This window comes from Esox lucius, chromosome 20 (genome assembly GCF_011004845.1).
Source record: "Esox lucius isolate fEsoLuc1 chromosome 20, fEsoLuc1.pri, whole genome shotgun sequence".
NCBI classification, from domain to species: domain Eukaryota; kingdom Metazoa; phylum Chordata; class Actinopteri; order Esociformes; family Esocidae; genus Esox; species Esox lucius.
Window position 1 is genome coordinate 28,099,713 of NC_047588.1, and position 14,838 is coordinate 28,114,550.

General features: G+C 40.2%; 2 protein-coding genes across 3 annotated transcripts; one reads left to right on the forward strand and one right to left on the reverse strand.

Annotated features, from left to right (window-relative positions):
- Positions 1-211: 211 nt before the first annotated feature.
- Positions 212-6,879, reverse strand: rpl18 (ribosomal protein L18). Its single transcript, XM_010884836.5, has 7 exons — positions 6,741-6,879; positions 5,922-6,008; positions 5,645-5,752; positions 4,816-4,914; positions 3,800-3,923; positions 3,627-3,696; positions 212-356 (listed from the first exon to the last, which is right to left on the reverse strand). The coding sequence occupies exons 1-7, from the start codon at positions 6,741-6,743 to the stop codon at positions 281-283; spliced, it is 567 nt and encodes a 188-aa protein (XP_010883138.1). The 5' UTR covers positions 6,744-6,879; the 3' UTR covers positions 212-280.
- A 198-nt stretch (positions 6,880-7,077) lies between these two features.
- On the forward strand, positions 7,078-14,749 carry LOC109614805. 2 transcript variants are annotated; one of them, XM_034288777.1, is made up of 2 exons: positions 7,078-7,541; positions 11,157-14,749. In XM_034288777.1, the coding sequence occupies exons 1-2, from the start codon at positions 7,143-7,145 to the stop codon at positions 11,541-11,543; spliced, it is 786 nt and encodes a 261-aa protein (XP_034144668.1). In that variant the 5' UTR covers positions 7,078-7,142; the 3' UTR covers positions 11,544-14,749. The 2 variants fall into 2 exon arrangements, with proteins under 2 accessions (XP_034144668.1, XP_034144669.1); XM_034288778.1 differs by having other exon boundaries at positions 11,160-14,749.
- The last annotated feature ends 89 nt before the right edge of the window (positions 14,750-14,838 follow it).

Here is a 14,838-nt window from a genome sequence, read left to right on the forward strand (position 1 = left end):
GAACCCTACCAACAAAGACAATTTGAAGATGGGTCCAAAAAGGGTTGCAAGGGATTGAAAAACGGCTGCTAACATTGTATGTCATTATAAAAAAAAAAACACAGCCTTAGAGTGAATTGGAGAAGTTGTTGCTTCATTCAAGGCATGTAAAATATGTTTGGGAAATAAAGTGTAAAATTATGATTTTTGTTATAAAACAGATGAGACAAGATACATTTTGTATAGCAATCTTTATTTGTATGAGACATCCTAACAAGGATTTATTACACAAACAGAAAGACTAGTTCTTGTATCCACGGCTGGCTCTGCGACCACGGGCACGCTCAAACTTCCTGCCCTTGGAGCGAATGTAGGGCCTGGAGAAAGAGAAAAGAGAAATTTAGATCCCCATTATCTATTGCTTAAGCAACAACTATTCTACAGAGTTCTACAAAAGTATTTTAAAATACAACAACAATATTCATTCTGCAGATAATGACAATCTGACAACACAAATCTTCATCATGTACAAGGTCTGTCAACTGATAATTGCTACGGTAAAACAAATTTGCACCAGAATACATTGTCGATGGATGACAATCATGGGGTTTTGACAGGCCCCATTATTATGTAATACTTTATAATCCATAGTCAAAATGGGCTCACTTAGCTCACTAATTTTGCCCATTCTAACATTTACTCCAACAGTGCCTGCAGTATACACACACAACATGACTCAATGTGGGACTGATCAGTTTGTGAAAGGAGTAGTGTACCATCAACTGGCCACTGAATGTACAGTGAAGCCCATAGATACAGTTTTGCTCATACATTTGCATAATCCGGGAGAAATTGTGAAATGTTGGCATTTATTTTGAAGATGTAAAAAAAAACAACAATAGAATCAAAAAAGTAATGTGTAGGATAGTGATCATGAAGCCATTTACTATCACAATTGTTTGGCAATTTTTTGGCATACCCTTGTTACAGACACACAAGGTGAAAATGGCAATTAAAAAGGCAAATTTCTCACACCTGTGGCTTTTTAAATTGCAATTAGTGTCTGTATAAATAGTCAATGAGTTTGTTAGCTCTCATGTGGATGCACTGAGCAGGCTAGATACTGAGCCATGGGGAGCAGAAATGAACTGTCAAAAGACCTGCATAAAAAGGTAATGGAACTTCATAAAGATGGAAAAGGATATGAAAAGATATCCAAAGCCTTGCAAATGCCAGTCAGGACTGCTCAATAAATTATTAAAAGTGGAAAATTCAGGGACCTCTTGATACAAAGCCACAGTCAGGTAGACCTAGAAAGATTTCAGCCAAAACTGCCAGAAGAATTGTTCCAGATACAAATAAAAACACAGGTAACAATCTGGAGAAATACAGGCTGCTCTGGAAAAAGACTGGTTGTTTCAAGGAGCACAATATGACAATACTTGAACAAAAATGAGCCGCATGGTCGAGTTGCCAGAAAGAAGCCTTTACTGTGCCAATGCCACTAAAAAGCCCAGTTACAATATGCCTGACAACACCTTGACACGCCTCACAGCTTCTGGCACACTCATTTGAAGTGACGAGATCAAAATAGAGCTTTATGGTCACAACCATAAACACTATGTATGGAGAGGGGTCAACATGGCCTATAGTGAACAGAATACCATCCCCACTGTGAAGCATGGTGGTGGCACACTGATGTTTTGGGGGTGAGCGAGCTCTAAAGGCACAAAATACTGGCAGACAATCTGTATTCTTCTGCACGAAAGTTGCGCATGGGACACTTTAGTTGACCCTCCAGTGGTTACAGAAGAAAAAGGTGTAGGTTCTGGAGTGGCCATCACAGTCACATGATCTTAGTATCATCGAGCCACTCCGGGGAGACAAACATGCGGCTCATGCAAGACGACCAAAGACTTTGCGTGACCTTGAGGCATTTTGCCAAGACGAATGGAAAGTTATACCCCCTGCAAGAATTCGGGGCTTCATGGACAACTACTACAAAAGACTGCACGCGGTTATTGACGCTGAAGGGGGTAATACAAAGTATTAAGAACTAAGGGTATGCAAACTTAATTGGGGTCAGTTTATTTTTTTGTTACCATGTTTTGTTTTATGATTGTGCCATATTGTCATGACCTTCAGTTGAATGGGAATCCCATAAGAAATAAAATGTTTTGCTTGCTCACTCTTGGTTTCTTTTTCAAATGGTACATAGTACCAATTCTATATAACCAAGGGTATGCAAACTTGAGCACAACTATTAGCACACTAACTTTTTTGGCTATGCACTCCAGGACACTAAACTTGAAATTTGAGGGGATTTACATACATAAACCATAAACTGTGTAGGGATTGGAGCCTTTGACAACCAGCCCCACTGGAAAAAGTGCTCCAGATCCAATCTAGTACATGGAAATATTTGATTTGGATTTACTTTAGCAAACCATAATCTAGCCGTTCTGTTCTTGAGACTAACCCAGTGGTTTGAAATCTTGTGAATCCTCTGAGGTTATGCTTATCTCTTTACTATACGACAGTTTTCCTCGCAGATAATTTTTTTGTTAGCGGTCTTGTGCATGAACTACTTCCAACTACTGAAGCACTTCAAATTGTCATTGTTGAATTTTCAATGAAATACGCAGAAAACAAAAAAAAGTGTTGGCGTCCACATTCATGACGGCACTGTATATAATAGTTTTGCAACACACTGCCTCAAGCCTAAATAAAAACAATGGTCTGGCCAACACAAATTAAAGGAGCCATATGTAAGATTGTTACTGTACTACTGACATATATACAGGCAAATTACCAGTAGCCATCTGCATTTAATGTTTTAAGTTAATGATTAAAATATAATTTTTCTACAAATACATATTTAAGATTGCCTGAGATATTCAAACCCTTTTGACAGACTGTCTCAGTTTGCATTGACTTGTATTCCCCTTATAGTCTTTAGACACTAGCAGTACAATTCTAACCACTATGAACCATCATGGACTATCAAAAATAAAGTACAAAAAATTTAAGTAATTTGTTCAATACATTCAAAAACAAGCAAACAAATTAATTATTAGATCTCATCCAGAGAAACCTACAGCAAGTGAGTGCAAATATTCATATTGGTTCAAAATGTAAGAGCCCACAACTCTGGTATTACCAACTGAGCAACATGGGATCCTATACTGACAATTTCTCTACACAGATCCCTGGTAGCAGTCTTCCAAATCATGATACAAAGCTAATCAGATTGGATTATCAAACCCAAGTTAATATTAAAAGAACAGAATATTTTTTTGTTTCAATATACCCAATTGTATAATTTAGCAGAAAAAAGTTGTATAATCCGTACACATGACCGCCAATTGTTCGTTATATGAAAACAGGTTTGTCCCTGTTAAAACCATGTAGACGTAGGATCCTGCATTAATATCTTAAAAGCTCCCAATGGTTCACTGGCACAATCAACCTACCAAGTAATTTCCACAAAATTACTCAAATGGAAAATGAGTTCTTATTGAAAGGCATTTAAAAACATTCCCTTTTCCCCAGTCCACACGCAAACATTTCAATCATTTTATCTCAAATGACTTATACGGAGTGAAACCCTAACAGAGCAGCAGTCTGAAAAAAGGGGAAATACTCACTTTGTGTGGCTGTGGGGGGTTCCGGGTGCTTTTCCAAAATGCCTGTACACCTCTCTGCCCTTACGAGGTCCTGGGAGAAGATAAGTGTGTTAAACATGGAATGTTCCAGGATCACTAAATTTGTGACAATGAACTTCCACATACAGATTCTCCAAGCAGCAGTATGTTCTTACCTGAGAGCAGCACGGTACCCTGTCCTTTAGGGGAAGCCAAAGCCAGCTGGTCAAAGGTCATGACCTGACCTCCAGCCTTCAGGATCCTGCGACGAGCTCCATCAGTCACTTTTAAAGCGCACACCTGAAGATAGAGCATGTTTAACTACCTCATTCCACATCAAAACTGCTTTTGGAGCATGAACTTTAATCTCAACAAGCTATGTGAAGAGAGGTTGCTTTGCCTAGCTTTTTAAAGTTGCTGCTAGTTCATGCTTACGTATATTACAGCTCTATTTTTGCTTTATAAATTACTTAATCATTTCTATGTGGGAGAGAACATAAAGGCGAATGCAATTCCATCAAGTTACACGGTTCAACCCACAGAGACAAGAGAGACTCAAGAAAAACTACTGATTGCCATGTTATAATACACAAAGTACATATTGCCTCCAGATATTCTGGGCAAGGGTTGGGGATTAACAGGTTCACCATTGAATACAACACTCGTGTTCTTTGAGGTAAACCACACTCGTCTTAGTTTGGAGTGTTTTAGAGTAGTTTTTTGTTGCTGTTACTGTGTGCAGTTTACACGTTTGTGCCAGAACTGAATAAAAAAAATCTAAGATGTCCATGTTCTTTAAGTCAACCCAACAGCCATACAGTGGGAGTATATAGCATCGTATGTGTCACATGGGGGACGATGTAGTGGGAAACTGGTTGTTTAAAACAATTGAGCCAATGGCCGTTTTCTTATAGGCTACAATGGCCATGTATGCAGACTGGCTGCACCAAATTTGGAACCTGGAAACAAGATTTTATACTAAGGGAAAGACCTCTGACAGCAGTTGGCAGGTAAATGTAAAAGTTCAACTATTATTTGTTTACAGCTATTAGCCAATCAGAATTTCTCAGCAATTTTCAAGCCAGGAAACAGATAACTGGTACCTCCACCTCCCACAAATACAAAATAACACCAGACTAATACAGTGAGGTACCAGTTGAGTTAATACGAGTTAAAGTATATTAAAACATACCTTGAGCTTGGGGATATCCTGGATTCTGACATCATCAGTGATGGTCCCTACAACAACAGCGATTCTGTTCTCGCGACCAGGCATTTTCATCTTACGGATCTGAAGAGGACAATAGGTTCAGAGGAGGACAGGTAAAATAACTAGAGATATATGAATAGTTGGGTTACATCCTAATTCTCACTAAATTATTAAACAACAGTAAGAACTAAAAATGTAAGCTATCGTTTTAATACTGGTTTTAACTTTTCCTGTGTATTCATGTCAAAGGTAGATGAGACATGTTCAAGATGTAACTCGAGGAAAGACCTGCCAATGTCCAGATCACTTAACATTATTAAACCACAAGAAAAATTAACCATGGCCAATAAGAATAGGGGGAAAAAACACCAAGATTTGAGCAAAGAAAGGTCAATTAGACCAGGAAATAATTGCAGTACATTCTTGGTCAAAGTAAAGTTTCACACCCAGATAGAAAACAGGGAGGGATGGCATTAGTGTTTCCATTACACCCCAATCTTATGTAACTTTAAAAAGTGTTGAAACTCAAACAGGTTTGTATTTATTAAAACCAGTCCCTCCCCATTTTCTTCTGATTCTTTACAGGTAACAGAATCACTGGAAGTAGAACATCCCTAAATCTCAAAAACTTTTTTGAGTTAACTGTTTTGGCACAATGAATACACCCTAAAGGTACCAGTGGTTCTCACGCTTGTTCTGTTGCTTTTCTCCCAAATCTCTCAATCTGTTAATTTGACTGCTATTCATCAGAGTTGGTACTGGCAATATAATGACTGTCATAAACAGGGCTAAGGGGATAGATGTTACTTACCAGGCGGGACACAGACATAGGAGGCCTGTTGGTCCTGCTCATGAAGAGCCTTCTGAGGACCACCTTGTTAAAAGGAGCAGTGGAGCGACGTGCCAGGAACCTGTACAGCTGTGGGGGAAAGTATTGTATCCCTTGGTAAGGAAAATGTGATGGTAATTGAGCCAAATGCTGCGCATAATTAAAAGTAATAAAACCAATGTACACAGCAACATTTGCTACTTAGATATACAAACCACATCACAGTGCATATTTGTTATAATATGGTAGTTACACTCACCTTAACCAGGAGCCTCAGGTAGATATCCTGGCTCTTGGGCTCCTTTCTGTGCACCTTGCGGTCCTTGTTGTGTCTGATGTCGACTCCCTGCGAGTAGAGATTGTAAGTCAGCACGACACCATTCACATTGACACGCTGATGAATTGACACCCCACCACAGGACTGCAGAACCACCAACCCTTAAGTGAATTATATTTCTGATCCACAAACCCAGTGCTTGACAGGATTCGCAGTCCTATGCTTCAAGACTAGGCCCCAAACCACAGAACACGTTAAAACCCCCAATCGTACCCTAGCTTGAATTAGGTAGCATACAGAAACAACCAACGTCGTTATCTTTGACAGAACCCAAATTGTAAGCTGGTTAATAAGTAGTATCTTGGTTCATGTACACTACTAGGCAAATCACACGTTTTGAAAAAGCGCTAACGTTCGCTAACCAACCTAGCCAGCTAAAAGCTACATCGTACACTGTCTACATACTGAATGGGATAAGCATCATACAAATATTACGGTACGAGCTTTTTGCACAGCATAATTATTTCAAAATCGTGTGTTAACAACACGTTGCCCTTCACGAATTCAGTGCGAATATCCAGTGTCCAACTCGCTGCAGTGAGTTAAACCCCCGCTATGCTAGCATTTGTCCACCGTGTGGTTCAAATATCTAATAGTACTACAATACAATCCGGAAATGAATACTAAACTATCCAGGTATTTATACATATTAAAATTGTTCAGTTGTGCCACTGTGAAGGTAAAGATGAACTTGGATTTTCAAGTAAGAGTATTGAGAACTTTTCTAGAAGCAGTACCTACCATCTTGGACTCAGAGTGAAAAGGGAAAAGGAAGGCCCGCTGTCTCGCGATAAACACTTCTCCGCGATCATGGAGGTCAGGCGCGTGTTCATTGGCTGTTTTGCTATTACTTCCTATGTAGTCGTCTTGTCTTTTTCTGTTTATGTTCTATTCGGTTGTATGTTAATTTAACATGATATTCTACTGCATCTGTCTACCTTATGCCATGCCCTACTGGTATAGTTTAATTCAAACTATATGTTGGAAAAAGTGTAGATGTTGCCTTATACGTATATTACATGGCCAAACCTATCTGGACACCCCTTCAAATTAATTTAGGCTATTCCAGACACACCCATTGCTGACGAGTGAATCAAACCCGCTACACGGCCAAGCAATCTCTAGAGAAACATTGACGTTAGAATGACCCGTACTAAAGAGCTCAGTGACTTTCAACGTGGTACGGTCATAGGATGCCACCTTTCCAAACAGTCTGTTCGTCAAATTTCTGCACTGCTAGAGCTGCCCCGGTCAACTGTTAGTGCTGTTATTGTGAAGTGGAAACGTCTAGGAGCAACAACAGCTCAGCCGCGAAGTGGTAGGCCACACAAACTCACAGAACGCGACCGCCGAGTGCTGAATCGCGTAGCACGTAAAACTCGCCGGTCCTCAGTTGCTACACTCACTACCGAGTTCCAAACTACCACTGGGAGCAACGTAAGCACAAGAACTGTTCGTCGGGAGCTTACTGTAATGGGTTTCCGTGGCAAAGGAGCCAGACAAAAACTTATCGTGCCTAATACCAAGCGTCGGCAGGAGGAGGTATATACCCTTTTCTGTGTTTACAAACGTTGCTTCGATAAAGTGATTCGCGCGCACCACGGGTGCAGCAACGCCTCCAAGCAAGCAGGGCAAATTATAGTTGCTGATGTAGCCTAACTACATTCTGTAACAGGCTAGTTGAGTCTGATAAGAGCTAAGTGAGGCTGATAGTGAGAGAACGATTTTTTTCACACAGTTTTTGGACTATTACCTTTCATTATACACGGGAATTATACTTTAGTGAATTTACATTAACTCTCCTGTTGTGTTCGAATTTGACTGGTTTTCTCTCTGAAAAATCTAGTTAATTTATTCTGATTGTCATAAGGTTCCATGACTTTGTCTGCACTGGGCATACAAAATCACACATACAAAATATTTTTCTGAACATTTTGGGTGTTAATTTAACTTCTGTATACCTGTGGTGGTCCTGGTAAAAAATGACCGGTCATAAGAAATGAATGGAGGAGACTACAATTAGAGTTCAGACACATGGCCATTCATAAGATGGACACACTTACTCTCCCAGACGCCCACATTCATGTGTGTTTGAGCATAAACACACCTCACTCCCCTTCTTGGCTTTCATGGCAACCCCCACAGGAACCTTTCCCCTTTATAATCCTTCCCCCACCAGAACCACGCCATTCTCACAACAACCACAATATCGTTTCACTAATATATAGAACATTTCTCGCAGCTCTGGTATATAAAGCTTTTTTTGAGGCCTTGCTCACAATTCATTCTATGGCAGCACAATCGCCAAATAATATCCTGTATGAGGCTCTTGATCAAATCTTTGATCATGACACTGGTGAGAAGAGAGGTCAGTAAACTGTCAGTGAAGATGCATTAGAGTAAGACGTGTCTGAAGTTGAGGACAACACAGACCGTTATCCAGACGAAGAGACAACCGATGTGGAACAATCCATTGATGAGGAAGAGGGCCCAGTGATGAGAAAGAGGGCCCTGCTGAGGTGCTTGTTACATTTCAGTAAAATGGGAAGTTGTCCTGGTCTTCATCCCCACCTGAGCATAAAGGTCAGCTGAAATTGTTAGAAGGATGAACCCTGGGCCTACAAGATACGCCATGTCCCGGGTTGATGATATTAAATCCTGCTTTGAACTGTTTCTGACAGAGTCAATAAAAACTATAATGATAAACATGACCAATTTGGAGGGGAGCTGTGTTTACAAAGACAAGTGGGAGGAGATAGACCAGGACAGATGTCCAAGCATATGTGAGTCTTGATTTTGTCTGGTGTGCACAGATCCAAAAATGAATTGACCACCAGTTCATGGGATGCAGAGTCTGGTCAGGCAATTGTTGTCCAACTATGTCACCCCAGACATTTGTTACTGGTGATTCGCTTTGACAACGTGATACAAGACCAGGCCACTGTCAACAAGACGAGCTGCCAGTGATCAGAGAGGTTTGGCACAAGTGGGTGGAGCGCCTGCCTTAAAGTCCGTTGTTCCCGAAAAGAACCAGGGGAAGCGGTCTGTCTTGGAAATGACTGCAGGTCTCTAGGGGCAAAAGACCATTGTGAGGACGGAACAAGCCTGTGTTGCCTCCTGCCTTACTCACTACCAAGGAGAGGGATTGTTTTTCCTCTAAATTTGCCTTCACCAATACACACACTTGTGTCCTCCTGCTCAAACAAAAAGAAGAATGTGCTTTTGTTGACAACTCTTCAAGGATGCAGCTGTGAGTACCAGGGAGGACATGAAGCCCAACCCTGCCTAGGATTACAACAGGAACAAAGGGGAAGTTGACAACCTTGATAAGGTATTTATACTTTATCTTTCAAGGTTCATGAACATTTTTATTACCACATTTTTTATCTGCACCCTAAAAATAAGATGTAGTTTTTTGGTGAAATGCTTATTGAATTTGTGAAAAAATATATATATTTCTACATGCCCCCTAACAAATGGTATTAATTTATCTATTTATGTTTTAAATGTGGTAAATTGAAACAATGCTTTGTTCTTCACATGTTACTATGCCAAGACATGAAGTACCACTTATACGTACATTTATTGTGTTTGTATGATTATTTTTTTCACTGATTGTTGCATTTTTACAGGTTACTGGCCCATACTCTTGTAAGAGGATGAAAGCATGTTGACACATGGTGGTGTTCCGCAACATCCTACATGTGTCAGCCTGTGACGTGTTTGTGCTGTGGATGGAGGTGAATCCAGGCTGGAAGCAGGGGAAATTCTTCAAGAGGAGAGTATTCCTAGAAGAGTTGGGGAAATCTCATTCATTCAAAGGTGGCACCCCTCATTCAAAGGCACCAACACCCCTCGAATACCATCCTCTGTTGGATCGGTGAGAGATATACAAGGGCCAGAAGCAAGATCTACGTCCGCCAGAGACAGGAGAAACAAAAGAAAGAGGTGCAATCTATGTGTCAAAGATGTGGAAAGGAGCATTATGTGCCATAAATGCAGTGCATATATATGCAAGTCACATGTAACAACCCGGGCATGAGAACACAATGTAACCACCATTGACTGACAGGTTGTGAAAATGTTATTGTTAGTAATACTGTTGTTGTATCTGTAGTTCTTTAATGTGTTCAGACATGAATTTTGTAATGTGATAAAGTTTTCATGTGTAGTTTCATGTGTAGTCCTTTCTTTACTAATAAAATCACACTGGTCAGTTTTGACCTGGAACACAAGCAAGGTTATTTTGTGCCACTATTTAAAAAATTTGAAACGATTTCAAAACAAATGTCCATGTTAAACTTTGACGCAAAGTATTCTATGATAAATAGCGCAATATATTTCATCTGTTATTGTTATAGTCAAAAGAATCCATACATTGTGCTTTTTTTACTCAGAAATGATTTGGATAAGCTCAGGTCAACGAGGCCTACAGACCATATATAGCAAACAATAGTTCTAAACTTGCAATGTTCATAAGAACTTAAGTTAGTAAGAAGATCTAACACAACATTAGGTGAGAGTATGTATTATTATGGATTTATAATCCGCTATAATGGGGCGGTCATTTTGGACTGGGAACATAGAATTAATTAACATGGAACGAACACAACAGGAGGGTTAAATTATGGGATTAGCTGACCCACGCACTGGCACCCAGTTAATGGATGGACAACACAACCAAATTGTGATCTTTTGCGTGATAAGCTTATTGACCTCTGCACTTGAATGTGTACAAATATTTTTACATGTTTGTACCGAAACTAACAAAACTAATGCGGTCTAGGCAAAAACACCCTTCCCGACAACGGAGTGTGTATTCTGTATGGACTCTTCTTACCAATGGGGGTGTCCCTTGCTATCAGAAAACGTGTATATGTGTTTATATATAATGGTTTTATCCTGGGTAGTAGGCTACCACTGCGATGACTAATAGTTATATCTCAACAGGAAGTTCTTCGAGGTGATCTGCACTGTGTAATATATACTAAACATTGTTATTAGGGTTAACAATGTCTATTAAAAATATTGTAAGGTGTAACTTAATCCATGCATTTTCTACATTCACAGACGTTGCTTTTCCATTACCTTGAAAAACATTGACATAATAAGAATGTTTAGTCGATGATACACTGTAATGCATTATTTTTCGCAAAGGAGGCCTGTGCTGAGGAGAGCTGTGGACTGCAGGACTGTGGATTGACGGGCCTTGGAGAGGAAGGCCGTGTAGAGGGGGGTGCTGAGGTGGAGGCCTGTGCTGAGGAGAGCTGTGGACTGCAGGACTGTGGATTGACGGGCCTTGGAGAGGAAGGCCGTGTAGAGGGGGGTGCTGAGGTGGAGGCCTGTGCTGAGGAGAGCTGTGGACTGCAGGACTGTGGATTGACGGGCCTTGGAGAGGAAGGCCGTGTAGAGGGGGGTGCTGAGGTGGAGGCCTGTGCTGAGGAGAGCTGTGGACTGCAGGACTGTGGATTGACGGGCCTTGGAGAGGAAGGCCGTGTAGAGGGGGGTGCTGAGGTGGAGGACGGTACGGAGGAGGCTCATTGAGTGGAAGTGTGTGAAGAGGCTCAGGAGAAAAGTGAGAAGATCATCTGGAGAGGAAGCTAACTACTGGATTTGTAAACTGTACGTTTTACACAATGTATAATGGTATTAATCATTTAAAAGTCCTTTGTTTATTTTGAAGACTATCCAAAATGTTGCGAGCCCATGAAACCCAATTTCTTTATTTCCTCAGGCCCACTTTCATTTTTGTAATATTTACGAGAAGAAAATATGTTCCTTCAACACATTATCAAAATAGCACATGTACATTTACAATTGGGCAATAATTGATCTTTTGGGGTCTAAGATGTTGAGATAGTCAGCATCTTAGACCCAACAGACTTGTATTTAAAAATGACCTAACTGTAAATCAAATGTTGTGGTAGCTCCCTCTTGACCTCTGAAAAGCTTGCTGTCATTGTACTCTGAAGCAGTGGAAATGTGCTTCCTGGAGTAATGAGTCATGCTTCACCACATGGCAGTCTGACTGACCTGGGTTTAACAGATGCCAGGAGATGGCTACCTGTCTGAATTACTAGTGCCAACTGTAAAGTTTGGTGGAGGAGGACTAATGGTCTAGTGTTATTTTTTCACGTTTCGGGCTGGGTCCCTTAGTTCCTGTGATGGGCAGTCTTGAAGCGATAGTTCATCTTAGATTCATATTTGAGTGAAATAACATTTACCTCAAGTTGTTTTTTAAGGGCCCATGGAGTCATTTTTCACAATAAGACATTATTCAACCCTGTCCCAGCCGGGAATTAGCATTAATTGAAACTGTGCGTCCCGAAATAGTGCATCCCGAGCAACAAAAGCTGCATTGCAAGCTTAAACCTACTCCAAAACACTCCCAACTAAGACTGGTGATGCTGTTTAACCCAAAGAACATATCAATGTTGTAATCCTCAAATAATGTTTTCATTGTCGCAATATAAATCTATTTATTTAACTGAACTGGTACTTCCTATGTATACAGGTCAGTTATGTTCACAATGGTATCAATCTGCATTTTAGATGTGACTTTATTAGCTATGTATGGCTATGTGTGGTGGCTACAGAAAAAAGTTTTCATGGTGCCAGTTAAACGTCAAATTCTGCCAACTATTTCGTCAGTATGCAGTCATTTTTAGCGTGAACGTTTACTGAGTTTATTTAGTGTTTTTTAGTTCCTTTCAGCTAGCAATGCAGCCCTGTCCTATGTCAGAAAGACAATGACACCACACAGAAATCCAGGGGCACCGCTGAGAGTTTTGAGCTCCATGAAGAGATAGCAATTCGGGACCCACCATGCATTATTCCTGTCTAATCAATCATATTCTCTGTAGTTCAGATGTTCATGCGTTCATACACACAGAAAGCAGTTCTGGCACCGGCCTTTTCTCCCATATTAAAACTAAATCTGCCTTAGGCGAACGGAGGGACGGCGAGTGTTATTTCCAACCCTGCATATAAGACATGGCACACTTGATGCTGATTAATTTATGATACTGATTAAATCATGTTATACCACGCAAATATGCGCCACGTTAGATTCCTGGTTGACTGCCTTCCATCTAAACAGCTGATATTAGCTTAAACCATTCTTAAACTCTGTTAGTTGTGCTCAACTTTCTTTTCAAAGAAATTAATTAGCAGTTGTTTTCCCTCAGTTTGCTTTCTCTCTCTTTTCTTTTTTGGTGCCCCAATTTCCCTTTCTTGGGGAAGGACATGACTCTCTCATAGTAGCAGTCACTCAGCTCGATTTGCTGCGTTTAGAGATTAATCCTAGTGCAGGGGTTGACTAAACCTATTTGTGCCTTGTGTAAGGTGTGACAGTGGCCTCAGAAAGGCACCACTATTTTTTGGGGATATAAAGTTCAGCCAATTAATCGTTTTATTCATCCAGTTTTAATTTAGTTATGACACTAATTACCTAGAAAAAAAAAACGCAAACGAAAACGAACTTTTCATTCCAAGATCCCCTCCCCCCATTGGGACCCTGGGTAGTCAGTCCCACTTTCCCCCCACTTCCCCTGCATGAATGGAGGTCCATACAGAAATGGTGTGAAATGTAAGTAAACATAAATGAAACCGTGTTTCCTTAATTTACAAAATGAAATGTTAAAACGATTAATATACCAAAAACAAACCTACAATTATGAATGTGTGTTAAAAAAAAATTGCCGTAAGAGTGGAGCATTTCCATAATGTCAATCCCGTGATAATCAATCCGTACGGAAAAGAATATTCCTGCCTTAAAAGCAGAAATGTGGACTTGGGTCACATGACCTGGACTCTAGTGTGACTTGAGTTACACAGTTTGCATCTTGAGACTTGGTAAAAAGAGACAACGTGTGCAACTTGACTTTGACTTGTTGTCTATGACTTGTTTGGATTTTCCCCTCCCTCAACCTCTCTTACCTGTCAGTGTCATGTTGTCAATTCAGAAGTGATTGGGAACTCACTGGCGTGGCGTCTGGATGTGTTTTGAAAGTAGCTACATTTGGACTTGACAACTTTGTCTAGCTGGAGAGGACACGTTTTCAACGTGGACAGCATTTAATAGACTTACTATTAAAACATATATATTTAAATGTAAATACATAAAGACAGTTTACAGCATGTGAATACATAAAGACTGAATAATATTAGGTTGTTTTTCAACAACCAAAAAAAGATTTGATCACCACCATCATATGACAAAACTTTTTTTAACCATTGTCTTGAAGACTCGAAAGCTAAAATTTGAGACTTGACTCGTTCTTGACTTGATCTCAGCTGCGGAACTTGCGAATTGACTGGAGACTTGCCCATTGTTACTTGGGACTTGACTCGAAACTTGACACTTACTTGTGACTTGAAACTGTGACTTGGTCCCATGTCTGCTTAAGAGTATATGCAAGCCATTTAGCAGAGTCTCTTAGCCACAATGATTTACAGAAGTGAGTTCATACATTCACCTCCTTGTTTGTACTGGACACAGTGGGAGTTAAACCCACAACCATGGTTTTGCAAATGCTGTGCTCTTGCTAAGTGAGCTACGCTGGACCAGCTTGGCTTGGTTAAAACCTTGGATGATAGACCAAAGGCACAGTAATGTTCCCGTAGGAGGTACTGCCCAGCCTGAACCCTTGGAAACTCATATCTGAAAACGTACTGTATCTACAAATGTTGTATTTCCCTTAGTAATTGTCATTTATATGATAACGTAATAAACATATAGTGTAAGCGTCTCTTTTGTATGAGTTACATTGCCAGAACAAACATGTATTTTATGATATTCATTGATTATTTTGCCCCCCTAATATGTAAAACGTACTCT